The sequence below is a fragment of the Henckelia pumila genome, chromosome 2 (genome assembly GCF_033568475.1).
Source record: "Henckelia pumila isolate YLH828 chromosome 2, ASM3356847v2, whole genome shotgun sequence".
Taxonomy (NCBI): domain Eukaryota; kingdom Viridiplantae; phylum Streptophyta; class Magnoliopsida; order Lamiales; family Gesneriaceae; genus Henckelia; species Henckelia pumila.
The window spans coordinates 180,223,963-180,237,597 of record NC_133121.1 but is presented as its reverse complement, the minus strand read 5'-3'; the positions used below and the strand labels follow the sequence as shown (position 1 = coordinate 180,237,597).

The following is a 13,635-nucleotide window of genomic DNA, read 5'->3' as shown; positions in this document are numbered from 1 at the left end:
CTTCTCACATGCAGTAGCAAATTCAAAATTCAATGCTTTGATAGCCCAATATGCTCTATGCTCTAACTCAACTGGCAAATGACATGCCTTACCAAATAACAGTCTATATGTGGAGGTGCCTATAGGAGTTTTAAAAGCAGTCCTAGAGGCACATAATGCATCATCAAGTCAAAGTGTCTAATCCTTTCTATTAGTACTCACATTTTTTTCTAAAATTTGCTTAATTTTTCGATTGGACACTTCTACTTGGCCACTCGTTTGGGGATGATAAGCTGTAGAAACTTTGTGCTTGACACCATATTTCTTCAAAAGTTTTTCAAAGATTTTGTTGCAAAAGTGGGTGCCACCATCACTAATAATTGCATGGGGTGTACCAAATCGGTTAAAAATATTTTTTTTCAAAAATTTTAGGACCACTTGTGCATCATTAGTTGCAAAAGCTTCAGTTTCTACCCATTTAGAAACATAATCGACGGCAACCAAAATGTATTTTTTTGTAAAAGAGTTTGAAAATGGTCCCATGAAGTCGATTCCCCACACATCAAATATCTCACACTCAATAATATTATTCAAAGGCATTTCATGACGGTTTGAGATATTACCTGTACGCTGACATCTATCACACTCAATGACATAAGCATGTACATCTTTAAAAAGATTGGGCCAATAAAACCCACATTCCAGTACCTTAGCTGCCGTCTTGATAAGCCCAACATGGCCACCTACCTCACGGTCATGACAATGACTGAGGATGCTTTTCATTTCTCCTTCCCCACACATCTCCGGATCATAGAGTCAGCACAAATTTTAAACAAGAAAGGTTCTTCCCAAAAATAATGCTTTACATCTGATAGAAACTTTTTCTTTTGATGAAAATACAAGTTATGTGGGAGTGTGCCCGTGACCAAGTAATTTTCAAAATTAGCATACCATGGCGAGTGTTCTATGGCAAACAACTTTTCATCAGGAAACCAATCATCTATGTCCTCAGTATCATTCTATGCACAATCAGGAATGCATTCTAGTCTAGATAGGTGATAAGCGACAACATTTTCTAATCCTTTTTTATCCTTTATCTCTATGTCAAATTCTTGTAAGAGTAGAATCCACCTAATCAACCTAGTTTTTGCATCTTTCTTAGCCAAAAGGTGTTTAATTGCAGAATGATCAGTGTATATAGTGATTTTCGAAAGTACAAGGTATGAATGAAACTTGTCCAGTGCAAAAACTACTGCTAGCAACTCCTTTTCAGTGGTAGCATAATTCAATTGAGCCTCATTCAAGGTTTTTCTAGCATAGTAAATCGTACGGAATACCTTGTCTATCCTTTGGCCAAGTACAACTCCAACAGCTGTGTCGCTGGCGTCACACATCACTTCAAAGGGCAGGTCCCAATCAGGGGAAGTCAGCACTGATGCAGTGACCAGTCTTTCTCTCAGAAATTCAAATGCCTGTAAACAAGTGGAATCAAAATTAAAAGGTGCATCTTTCATCAATAACGAAGACAGAGGTTTTGCAATTTTTTAAAAATCTTTAATGACCCGCCGATAAAAACTGGCATGGCCTAGAAAACTTCTGACTCCCTTGATTGTCGTCGGTGGAGGTAGATTCTGAATGACTTGCACCTTGGCCCTGTCCAACTCGATTCCCTGCTCAGATATTCAGTGCCCTAATACAATACCTTCGGTCACCATGAAGTGACACTTCTCCCAGTTGAGTACCAAGTTCGTTTCCTCACATCTTATCAAAACAGTATTGAGATTATTCAGACATGCATCAAAAGACTGACCAAAAATGGAGAAATCATCCATAAATATCTCTAGAAACTTTTCAACCATATCATGAAATATAGCAGTCATGCATCTCTGAAAAGTCGCAGGAGCATTACAAAGACCAAAAGACATGCGTCTATAAGCAAACGTATCATATGAGCAAGTGAAAGTTGTTTTATCCTGATCTTCAGGTGCAATTGCAATTTTATTGTATCCTGAATACCCATCTAAAAAACAATAAAATTCATACCCAGCAAGCCTTTCTAGCATTTGGTCAATGAAGGGGAGGGGAAAATGGTCTTTACGAGTTGCGTCATTTGATTTCCTATAGTCTATACAGACACGCCAACCTGTAACTGTCCTAATGGGTATCAGCTCATTTTGCTCATTCTTAATGACAGTTATCCCTCCTTTTTTTGGAACACATTGAACTGGACTCACCCATGCACTATCAGAAATGAGATAAATGATACCTGCATCTAGAATTTTTATCATTTCAGCCTTTACTACTTCTTGCATCTTGGGATTCAATCTCCTCTGTGGTTGGACCAAGGGGTTGATGTTCTCTTCCATTAATATCTTGTGCATGCATATGGATGGATTGATGTCTTTGATATCTGCAACCTTCCAGGAAAACATACTCTTATGACTTTTGAGAATATCTAGCAGTCTGGCCTCCATCTCACCTGTCAAAGAAGAAGAAATTATGATAGGTAATTTTTCATTCTCACCTAAAAATACATATTTGAGATGGATAGGTAATGGTTTCAATTCCACAGTTGATGGTTCTTCAAGACTTGTTTTCTGGAGGACTAAATCCTTCTGGTCACCAAGATCTTCGAGTCTAAGCTTGCCACCTTTTCTCCATGACTGGTTATCATTCAAGTAAGTCGTCATCTCTTCTATCTCTACATTGACTAGATCATCACGAGGAGGAGAAATGAGTGCAACTTCTAATGGTTCCTGATATGTATCCTGCACATAATCATATAAAAGTGAGTCCACAACATCAATTTAAAAACACTCTTAATTACTTTGTGAAAATTTTAGTGCATTAAACACATCAAAGGAAATTTTCTCTTCTCCCACTCGCAGATGTAACTCTCCCTTTTGGACATCGATGAGTGTTTTTCCTGTTTCCAGGAAAGGTCTTTCCAGAATAAGTGGCATGTCCAAATCTTCCTCCATATCAAGCACCACAAAATCCACCGGGAAGATGAATTTGTCGACTTTCACCAGCACATCTTCTATTATCCCCCTTGGATATTTTATAGAACTGTCCGCCAATTGTAATGACATCCTGGTGGATTTCGGCTCTCCCAAGCTCAGTTTCCTAAAAATAAAATATGGCATTAAGTTTATGCTTGCTCCTAAATCACACAAAGGTTTATGAAATTGGACATCATTAATAATACAAGGAATAGAAAAACTCCTTGGATCTTTTTGCTTTGGTGAAATCTTGTTCTGAACTAGCGCAGAGAAATTTTCTGTTACACTGATCATTGCATGCTCCTCCAATTTTCTCTTGTTGGAGAGAATTTCCTTCAAGAATTTTGCGTAACTGGGAATTTGCATCAACGCATCAGCGAAGGGAATGTTTATATTCAATTTCTTGAATACTTCTAGGAATTTAGCAAACTGAGAATCTAACTTGACCTTCTTGAGAGCTGCAGGAAAAGGTGGTGGAATAACAATATTTGACTGTGATGTGGGTGGTTGTGTAGAATCAAAAGACTTAACTGCAGTTTTCCTTGGTGTAGCTAGTTCTGATTCTTTCTCGCCTCGTTTCTCACCCTCAACTATCTTCCCACTTCTCAATTCAACTGCCTTGACCTGCTCTTTTGGATTCTTTTCCGTGTCACTTGGCAAAGTACCCAGCTCTCTGCTGGACATCGATTTAGCTAACTGACCTATTTGATTTTCCAAGTTCTTAATCGATGCATCCTGATTCTGCATTCTGGTCTCAGTGAATGATATAAACTTCTGCATCATCTGTTCCATGCTTGACTTCTCTTCTTGAGGCTATCTTCCGTAGTTCTGATTCCCATATGACCTATTATTCTATCCTCCCCACGAAAATTTTGGATGCTGTTTCCACCCTGGATTATATGTGTTCGAGAATGGATCATTCCTAGGGCGGTTCTGATTTTCCACATGGTTCACCATTCCTCCCTCTGGCTGATATGAAGGATTTCCTATCTGACAATCTTTTGTGAAGTGTACAGCACCACATTTCTCACACCACACTTCTTGAATATGCATCGCAGACTGCCCTAGAGTTAGCTCTTCAATCCTCTTATTCATGCCTTCAAGTTGAGCTGCTACTGAGGTGAATGCATCAACTTGATGCATTCCTGCGGGTCTCCTAGCTGCATTCCTCTCTGATTGAGGATGATAGCTACTGGATGCAATCTCCTCAATTAACTCATATCCGTCCTCTGGTGATTTTCCTAACAAATTTCCCCCTGCAGCTGCATCTAACATGGTGCGATTTGAGTGAGGAAGACCATAATAAAAAGTTTGTACCACAAGACCGTCTGGTAGTTGGTGATGTGGGCATCTCCTCAGTAGATCTTTGTAACGCTCCCATGCTTCATAGAGTGTTTCCTGTTCGCCTTGAGCAAATGTTGTGATGTCAGCTCTGAGTTTCATTGATTTGGACAGTGGAAAATATTTGGTCAGGAAAGCCTTTGCGAGATCATTCCAAGTAATGATGAAACCTGCAGGTAGATTTGTTAGCCATGATTTAGCTTTATCTCTTAAAGAAAAAGAGAATAAACACAAATGAATAGCGTCATCAGAAACTCCTTGCATCTTAAAAGTGTCACAAATTTCTAGAAAATTTGTCAGGTGAGCATATGGGTCATCGATTGTCATCCCACCAAACTGGACTGTGTTTTGCAACAATAAATTTGACAAGAATTTCTGATATATCGACACTCTCTCTCGAGTTTATGCCAATCTAGTTCAGTTAATGAAACAATTAAATCTTTTTAAGTGTTTATCATTACTCCCCAACATAGAATAATAAATCATGATAAAATCAAACACTTGCATAAAACTAAATCAATTCGTCTAATGATTCAATCACAAAAACATGTTTCGGGGTTAGGATCCCCTAAATTCCAACAAAAGAAAGTTTAGCTACTACTACTCATAATAAAATTCAATCTAATAAAGTTTTTAACATAAGAATTCAGAAATTGTGAAGAAGAAGAACTCCCAACGAGAAGAAGAAGAATCGATTTTCAAAGCCGCCTCCGCTGATTTCCTGTGTTTTTCCAACCCTCAAAACATCTGAAAAGATTCTATATATATTACCCTCAGAGTCCTTTCCATATAAAACTCCCAAAATAAAGTTTTCCAGAAATTACGCGCGGGTGCTCGGTCTGCTGATTTTTACCGACCGAGCGCTGGAAATTGGCCAACCTTCTGCCCGTTTTTATTCAGCAAGCGCTCGGTCTGCTGATTTTCACCGACCGAGCACCCAAAATCCTTCAACTCTCTGCCTACCTAAATAATACCAGCGCTCGGTCTGCTTTTTCTCCATACCGAGCGCACCCCTGATGAAGCCTGAAATTATTTTTTTTCTCGTTTTCCTGCCAATTTAACCATAAATCAATAGAAGTAAACAAAACACACAACATTACACTAAATGCAAACAAAATTTGATAAAAACTAACAAGACGACAAAGAACGAAAGCAAAACATCAAGAAAACGAACAATAAAACATGGAAAAAAGACTCCTATCAATGATCGTAAAAACGTTTGCATAATACTGAGTCATAAACATAAACATCATCATAATCTTGATCATATACATCATACGTAACATAAATACTTAACATAATCATGACATGTCTTAATCATAAAATCTTTTTTCTTATGATTCATATCAGTGAAGTGTAACCATAAACATAAGTGATTGATCAATCTATAAACCAACGTACACGGCGGTGAGAGGTTCACCCAGCCTTAACACGAGAATTTCTTACGCCTCTTATGCCACTTCAACCAACCTTAACTCGGAGATCCATAGGCTTCTGAACATAAGTGGAGAGGTCATCGGAACCGGTATCCTGATTTCCAATCCCATTAGTGCCACAAATCACATCAACTTCCCAAAATTTTTTTACATGCCCGTAATCTTAGCGTAAAATAAATTCATGAATCATGAACTTATAAAAATATCATTATTTCTTAAAATTCTGGCTGTAAGTATATATTTAATTCATTTTTCATAAAAATCATACTTATATCAAAATATACATAGACATATATTAAATATATATTTATGAACTAATTTGTTTACCACTGTCGAGTTCGAGTTGCTGTCCCTTAACTAAAGCCCATAAATTTAGACTGACTCATTAACACTTATCATGACCAAAAAATACTTAGACTAGCTCAATCACACTTAAATACGGACTAAAGCAAGCTCCACATGCTTGGTTTCATCGACTTTCTCAATTTTTGCTTCACCTTGGTTTCTACTGTAGTAAGGCTGACTCATCTCTCTCTTTATCTACAGTTGTGATAACATTGTCACTTTACTTCTAGTCTACGTTGATGATGTTCTTTTAACTGGAAATGATGCTCCTTTCATTGGCAATTTAATCACCATATTGGGCAAAGAATTTGCTATTAAAGATCTCGGTCCTTTGAAATACTTTCTTGGAGTAATTGAAATTAAATATTTTTTTGGAGGAGTATTTCTTTCACAAGCTAAATATACTCATGGCTTGCTCTCTCGCACCGGTATGCTTGATAGCTCACGTACTGCAACACCCATGAGCCTTAAAGAGCAACCACATTCCTCTTACAAGGACATTGTTGACTCCTCTGTTTTTCGAAGTATTGTTGGTGCCTTGCAATATCTTACATTCACAAGACCAGACATTATTAATGCTGTTAATAAAGTCTGTCAACATTTTGCTGGTCCTACCATGCTTCATTTTAAGGCAGTAAAGCGTATCTTGCGATACCTTAAAGGCGCACAAGATTTTGGTGTTCGTTTCTTATCCAGAAGTCCACTTTCCCTATATGCATTTTGTGATGCTGCTTGGGCCGATTGCCCTTTCACCCGTCGGAGCACATCAGGATTTTGTGTGTTTCTTGGAGCTAACTGCATCTCATGGAGTTCCAAAAAGCAGCCGACTGTTTCTCATTCTATTTCGGAGGCGGAATATCGTTGCATGACATCAACTACAGTTGAATTAACTTGGGTGACTTTCTTGCTTTGAGGTATCGGCATTTCTCTGCAAAGGCCTCCCAAGCAATTTTGTGACAATGTTAGTGCCTTATACACGTCCGTCAACCCAATGTTTCATGCTCGAACAAAACATATTGAGATTGACTACCATTTTGTTCGAGAGAAAGTAGCTATGGGGACCTTAGTAACCTGTTATGTTCCTTTATCCTTGCAACCCCACAAAAAAAGAATGAGCGACGGGTGACAAGAATGAACCATTATCACATCGGAATGAGAGGTACAAAAGATTTGATGCGTACAATTCATATCAAGAAGGTGCATCTTATTTTTGGGAGCTCATCACGTACATAAGTACTCTAAAGTGAGTAAGGACATAAGCACGCTGAAAATACTCGTCTTAATACAGTGGGATTACAAAGAGAGTACTAACCAAGAAAGACATAGGGTGAAGAGCGACGTGCAAGCTTATTTAAAGCGTTGGGACGAAGATCCAGGGATAGCAGATTCAACAAAATCAACAAAATATGCTCAGTTTGGAAATATTCATTAGGGAAGAGATGAGACATTCTTAGTAGGATTTGTAGGAAGGTGAGTTTACGTAGCCGATTTGCAGGAAAGATTGAGCTATACACACACGCGCACACACACATATATATATAGATATGGTGAGTTTACGTAGCCGATTTGCAGGAAAGATTGAGCTATACACACACACACACATATATATATATATATATAAATCAAAACTAATTCTCCACGTTGCATATTTGTACTAATATTTTTTAAAAAAATTATTTTTGAAGTTTATTAAATTAATGTTTGTAATTAGTTGGCGTTACATTACAAAATAAAGTAATATTAAAATTATTCAATTTGATACTGACTCAAAAAATGAGGTACCATAACGCCAAGTTGTTTAGCTTGGCATGCTAAATGAGCAATAATTTTTTTTTAAAAAAAAGTGGTTTAGCTTGGCCCAGGTATTATATATAGTATCCGATAAAATAATTAATTCAAGCAAAATAAATAGAAACACCTATTCATAATTATGAACTCGAGTTGTAGATGAAACGATTTCAAATCCATGAATTTTAAATATATTTAAATGTATTTTTATTGATTAGAGAAGCAAAACCATAAACTTCAAATCCATTTTTTATGTACTTTATATAGTGTTTCATCTTAATTAAGATGAATTTAAATTTCACACAATAATAATGTCATTTGAAATTTATATTTTATTTTATGTAATTAATGGTTAAATAAGTACCAGTGTATGGATTTAGAATTGGTTATATGATTTCATTGTTAACCATAAAATATAATCTAAAACCATGAATTTGAAATCTACCCGTCCATCAACAACCTCAACGAAATTAATTAATTACATTCCAAAAAAGGCAGAAATAAAATCTGATTAATTTGTCACAAAAAGATTTTACACAGATATCATACGGACCCCTTAAACTTGTTAGCAACTAATTAATTACTTATATATGGTTGGCATCTGGAAACGGCAGATAGGACAATAATGGCTAGACTTGAGCCACTTCTGGATGCAACCCTCGTGAAAAATATGGGAGCACGGCATGGATAAAACCTCGCAACCGAAATCTTCGAGACAGATGGAACAACTCTGGTCATCGTCGTCTTTGCGCAAATAATTAGCAGTAGTCTTGATCTCTAAAGATTCAATGGAAGAATCCGTAGCCGGAACCCTTCCGGAATCGGCCTCTTGCATGTATAGCCGAGCCATGGCAGCATAGTTTTCGTCAACATATCTGTCACATGCCACAAAAACTTTGAAGGAAATGAACAAAACATTGTGTTGCGGAGGCATACGCCTGATGAGTTGTTTCGCGGTGTGGACCGCGTAATCGCTCAATTCTCGTTGGTCAACATCGTCCAGAGGCCATTCTCTGAGCCCTAGACTGATCAGTCGGCGCGAACATTCGGAGTTTATGAATTGTTGGATATCCATACGGACAGATGATCTCATCATACCACGTCGCAAAGCACGACCGAGGAGCAAATCACCATAGTAATTGCGTACGTAGAGGTTGCAAGAAAAGTCGAAATCCACAAAAAACTGAGGCGCACGGCTGGTGTAGAAAGTGTTTTGGAGTCTCGGGGCGATCAAGTAGATCTCTTCCATAATTAGACACTCGAAGAAGAAAAAAAAAAAACATCAGAACAAAAAAATTTATTGATTTGGCTTTTGGGGAAATATGTATAAATTTTGTGTTTTTGTGATAGGTACGTAGTATTTATCAGTGTTTTAAAAACCGGACCGAACCGGCCGGTTCGATCGGGAACCGGTCACTGGTCCGATCCGGAATACCCCTAAAAACCGTTTTAACGGTTCAACCGCTCAGAACCGGTCAAAAACCGGTCCCAAGAACCGGCCAGAAAACCGGTTGAACAGGTTTTCGAATTTTTTTAATTTTTTTTAAAATTGTTTTTTTAATTTTAAAATCTTAATTTAATATTTTATTATATATATACACATGATTATTTGAAATTTGTACTTCGTTAAAAATATTAATTTTCTATTATTATATTTTTTTAATTAATTTATTTATTTTTAAAAATATAGTATATATAACTATAATTGATATTTTGAATATATTTATATAGTTATTTATTTTTTAAACTATGATAAATATATTTTTGTTTATTTATATACATCTTTAGATTTTTAATTTTTAAAAATATTATTAATTATATTATATTATATAAACGATTTTCCGGTCCGACCGTCCGGTTAAAACGGTCGAACCGGTTTGACCATTTTTTTAAGGTAGACCGGTTCGATCACCGATCCGATTATGAAAACATTGGTATTTATACCTTTGGGTTGCCTAGCTTCTGTTGTTTATTTGGATTTGGATTCTAAAAACGTCGATTTCCTACTCGGATTAAAATTTAATTAGCACTTCGTATAAAATATAAACTAGATACGGTGAGTATTAGATAGGATTGGGAATTAAGGATAATGCTAAGCTTTTAATTAATGATCGGTTCTTTTTGGAACAAAATAACATACCTTTAAATTAAAATCAAATTAAAACATTTAGGCTCCATTTGGACAACTTTAAAAACTTTTTTTGTAAAAGTGTTTTTGAAAACTAGTTTATAAAAACATTTTAATAGTTAAAAAGATGTTTGGCCAACTATTTTATTAAAACAATTTTAAAGTTAAAAATAATAAAATATGTGTTTAGACAACTATTTCATAAAATTTTTTTTCTTTTTTCCCTATATATGTGTGATTGATTTTATTTTCAATTTTTTTGTTATCAGTAATGCATAACTAAATGTATAAACTTTTAAACAAAAATTTTCTCCAAGAGCTAAAATTACAAATATGAGGGTTTGTCATATAGACTCATATATCTGAACTTCCTCTTCAGATTTTTTAAAGCAAATGGTAATATTACCAACAAGGAGAAATGTCCAAAATTAGTTACACTAATTATATACACGAATAAATTAAATAAAATTTATAAATTTATACAAAGATTACATCAAAGAGAAAAACATTAGCAAATAAAATTTATACAACAAACTACTCAACAGTTATCTCCTTCATTTCAAGAGCATCCACCACCTTTGGCCTCTTGTAATTATTCAACAAATTAAAAGAGAGCTACAAACAACACTAACTGAAGAAGCTGCTATTGATGCACCAACAATCCACGGCAGTAACTTGAATCCGATCAATGGAAAAATCACACTGACACCTATTGGCGCATGCCGAGGACATTATAACCCAACACCCAAACATAGTTAAGACGTATCCAGAATAGCATTTTCCTCGAAAGATCGATAGCAGTTATGACATCGTCCAAATTGTTTGTCATGAGAACAGCGGAGCTATAGGAACCCAGATTTCATTTTGAAATAATAATATGTTAAACATGATTAAAGGGTTAATAATTAACCAAATTTGAGGCTTAATCGGACTTTAGAATTAAAGTTTTGGCCAGTTCGGACGGTTCGAAGAGGACTTCGGACGATCCGAACTCAGCAAGTCGGGGGCTCCGAAGAAGGGCATGTTGACTTCGGATTTAAGGCACGTTCGTACGGTCCAAACCAGGATCGGACGACCCGAACTCCCTTGTGCCCATCAGGCAGGATTACTAAGCAATGAATTTTGACAAGTGTCGGATTTAGAACACTTCGGACGACCCGAAGTGGCGATCGGACGGTCCGAATTCGACGTCTCTTGCATGCAGGCAGAGAGCTGGATCGGACGATCCGAACCCGAGTTCGAAGGGTCCGAATTTGATTGAAAATTTTCCTATAAATAGGGCTAATTCGATTTCATTTTGAATTACAAATTTTGAGTTTCCTTCTTCAGTTATATAGTGTGAGATATACACTTGAGGGCTCTATCGGTTATAATAGAAGTTTTGGAATAACCAATGTGTGGTTATAGTCATCTGAGACTAGCGACTCCAAAGAGCTTACTACGAACGAAGGTATGTTCCGGGAATCTATTTAAGTTTTGGGAGCATTTATTAGCTTAGTTAAGACTTATAAAACTCTTTTAGTAATACAGTAAACTTTTGAATATAGGTTTGGAACCTAGACTTGAACTAGCCTAGAGGTACGTACACATTGACTGAGATTTTCAGCGAGTATACATGTTAAATGTTGCATTTATTTGGCATTATTATGTGGCATGATGTATGTTTTACCGTTTTCAGTATTCATATATCATGTGCACATACACGTTGAGCCTATACCTTGTTATACCTGATTATAGAGCCGCTCAGCTCTATACTCAATAATCTGTCACTGAGAGTACCGCGACGGCGGGGAGATGTATGTCTGACTACTCTGGTGTACTAAACGAGTGTGGTTGCATCCGTGCAGTGGCAGCACTCATGTGGCGCCGGTACGGAGCATGAATTTTCAGATGACCCTTTACCAGTCATCATGTTCATGTATCATATATATACGTTTACTCATGTTTATGTACTGGCAGTTAGCGCTCACGTCCTAGTTGTTATCTTGGACATCCTATTCCTTGGGGCAGGTCGCAGGATGGACGGAGTTGGTAGTTCGAGGCAGGACTAGGGAGCAAGAGTCTTGAGAAGTTATTTATACAGCAGGATTCGATATAGCTGTATAATGTTTACTTTTTAGCTTTCGATTTGGTTGTATCACTACAGTATTAAGCCTGGATATGTTTTACTAAGCTGATGTGTAAATTATGAATTATGTTTCCGGAAGTTTTGCTCTGTTAAGAATTTTGCTTTATTAAGTTTAATGCATGCTACTAGTTGCCAGTTAGTAGGTGATTCAATGCAGGGTCACTATAGGAGCCACCTCAACTACTATATCCGTGCCTGCTGCCAATGGCGGAGCTACATATTGGGCCACTCGGGATACAGTTTTTTTTAAAAAAAATTAATATATATTTTTGTGTTTATTTTTTGGATTATCTGGGATTAGTCCGAGTAGCCCAAAACTAATAACTAAAAAATCCAAATAAAATCATGTATAAGCCCATTGTTATATCCACCCATGGACATGCATTAGCCCACTAGTATACTCACTCATGTGAATTGATTATAGAAACCCCAAAAATATATAATTTAAGGTAATGTTAGAATTTTTTTTTCCTAAGAGCAATTACTAAATATTTTTTTTAGAATTTTTTTAGACATTGCTTAAAAAAAATTCTAGACCGAGCAAACTTCAACTCCTGGCTCTGCCATTGTCTGCAGCAATTGCTAGCCCAACATCTGCTGCTACAAGTGTCGGTGAATCTTTGATTCTATCTCCTAACATTTCTACGACGTTTTCTGAAGCCTGGGCGAGGAATGCATGATTATATTTCATCACATCACAAAATGATGTGTTCTCAAAAGGACTACAATTTTTTATAAAATAGTTATCCAAATATTTGGAATCAAATAGGCTCCGTTTAGTAGATATTTGACATAAGGCATGCAACAAACAAATGGTAACAAAACTACAAGCATAAAATTCTAAAGAATTCAAAGGATACCCCCAAACAAGGAAAAAAGACACAGACCAAAAGAAGCAAACTCAGTTATTTCTATGTTACACGAATAATCAGCCCAAATAGTTTAATGTGAATCTATGTGTAGTTCATGATCAATCCAAACATAAAAATGGATCCTATTCGCAGGAGGCTGGTGCAAGAAACTGAGATATTAATAATTGATTTAAAACCTAGATGCATATTGCCAAGGAGCCTGGGAATTAGAGTACTGATTTCAAAATTTCGTTCGAAGTTAAGTTCCTCACAAGATTGACTATTGAGCAACGATCTGCACTAAAAAAATGTTAATAAACCAGATAATGTAGAATAGAGAAATACATACAGGGCCATGACCAACATAATATAGACTTTTATAATCTACTACTGCAAAAAAAATCACAAAATGGATTAAGAAGCTGAGAATTTGTGTTCACAATTTAGGATACAACAATCATTTCAGTAGCAATTCATGACATTCATTAAATAAAAAACCCAAACCTTCAAAAGAAGAAACCAGAGTCCTCGAAGAAAAATCTTGAAATAGACTATAAGATCACATCCTTAGCTGTTAGGATCAAAAGCACAAATTTGATATTGTCCAGAAATTCGCCAGAAAAACCACACACAGTAA

At 36.3% G+C, this 13,635-nt stretch overlaps 1 protein-coding gene and 1 non-coding gene across 2 annotated transcripts; one reads left to right on the top strand and one right to left on the bottom strand.

The window, feature by feature from the left end:
* Window positions 1-998: 998 nt before the first annotated feature.
* Window positions 999-3,773, bottom strand: LOC140879084 (uncharacterized). The gene is made up of 3 exons (XM_073282728.1): window positions 2,862-3,773; window positions 1,722-2,747; window positions 999-1,451 (listed from the first exon to the last, which is right to left on the bottom strand). The coding sequence occupies exons 1-3, from the start codon at window positions 3,771-3,773 to the stop codon at window positions 999-1,001; spliced, it is 2,391 nt and encodes a 796-aa protein (XP_073138829.1).
* Window positions 3,774-4,314: 541 nt separating this feature from the next.
* Window positions 4,315-4,421, top strand: LOC140885750 (small nucleolar RNA R71). The gene has a single exon (XR_012151167.1). It is a non-coding gene; the product is annotated as a small nucleolar RNA R71 (small nucleolar RNA).
* The last annotated feature ends 9,214 nt before the right edge of the window (window positions 4,422-13,635 follow it).

Coding starts and splice junctions, on each gene's coding strand:
- LOC140879084 (XM_073282728.1), bottom strand. CDS start 3,773: ATGGAACAGATGATGCAGAAGTTTATATCATTCACTGAGACCAGAATG. Junction 2,748..2,861: donor AGGGAGAGTTACATCTGCGA/GTGGGAGAAGAG, acceptor GATTATGTGCAG/GATACATATCAGGAACCATT. Junction 1,452..1,721: donor GATGTGAGGAAACGAACTTG/GTACTCAACTGG, acceptor ACTTGTTTACAG/GCATTTGAATTTCTGAGAGA.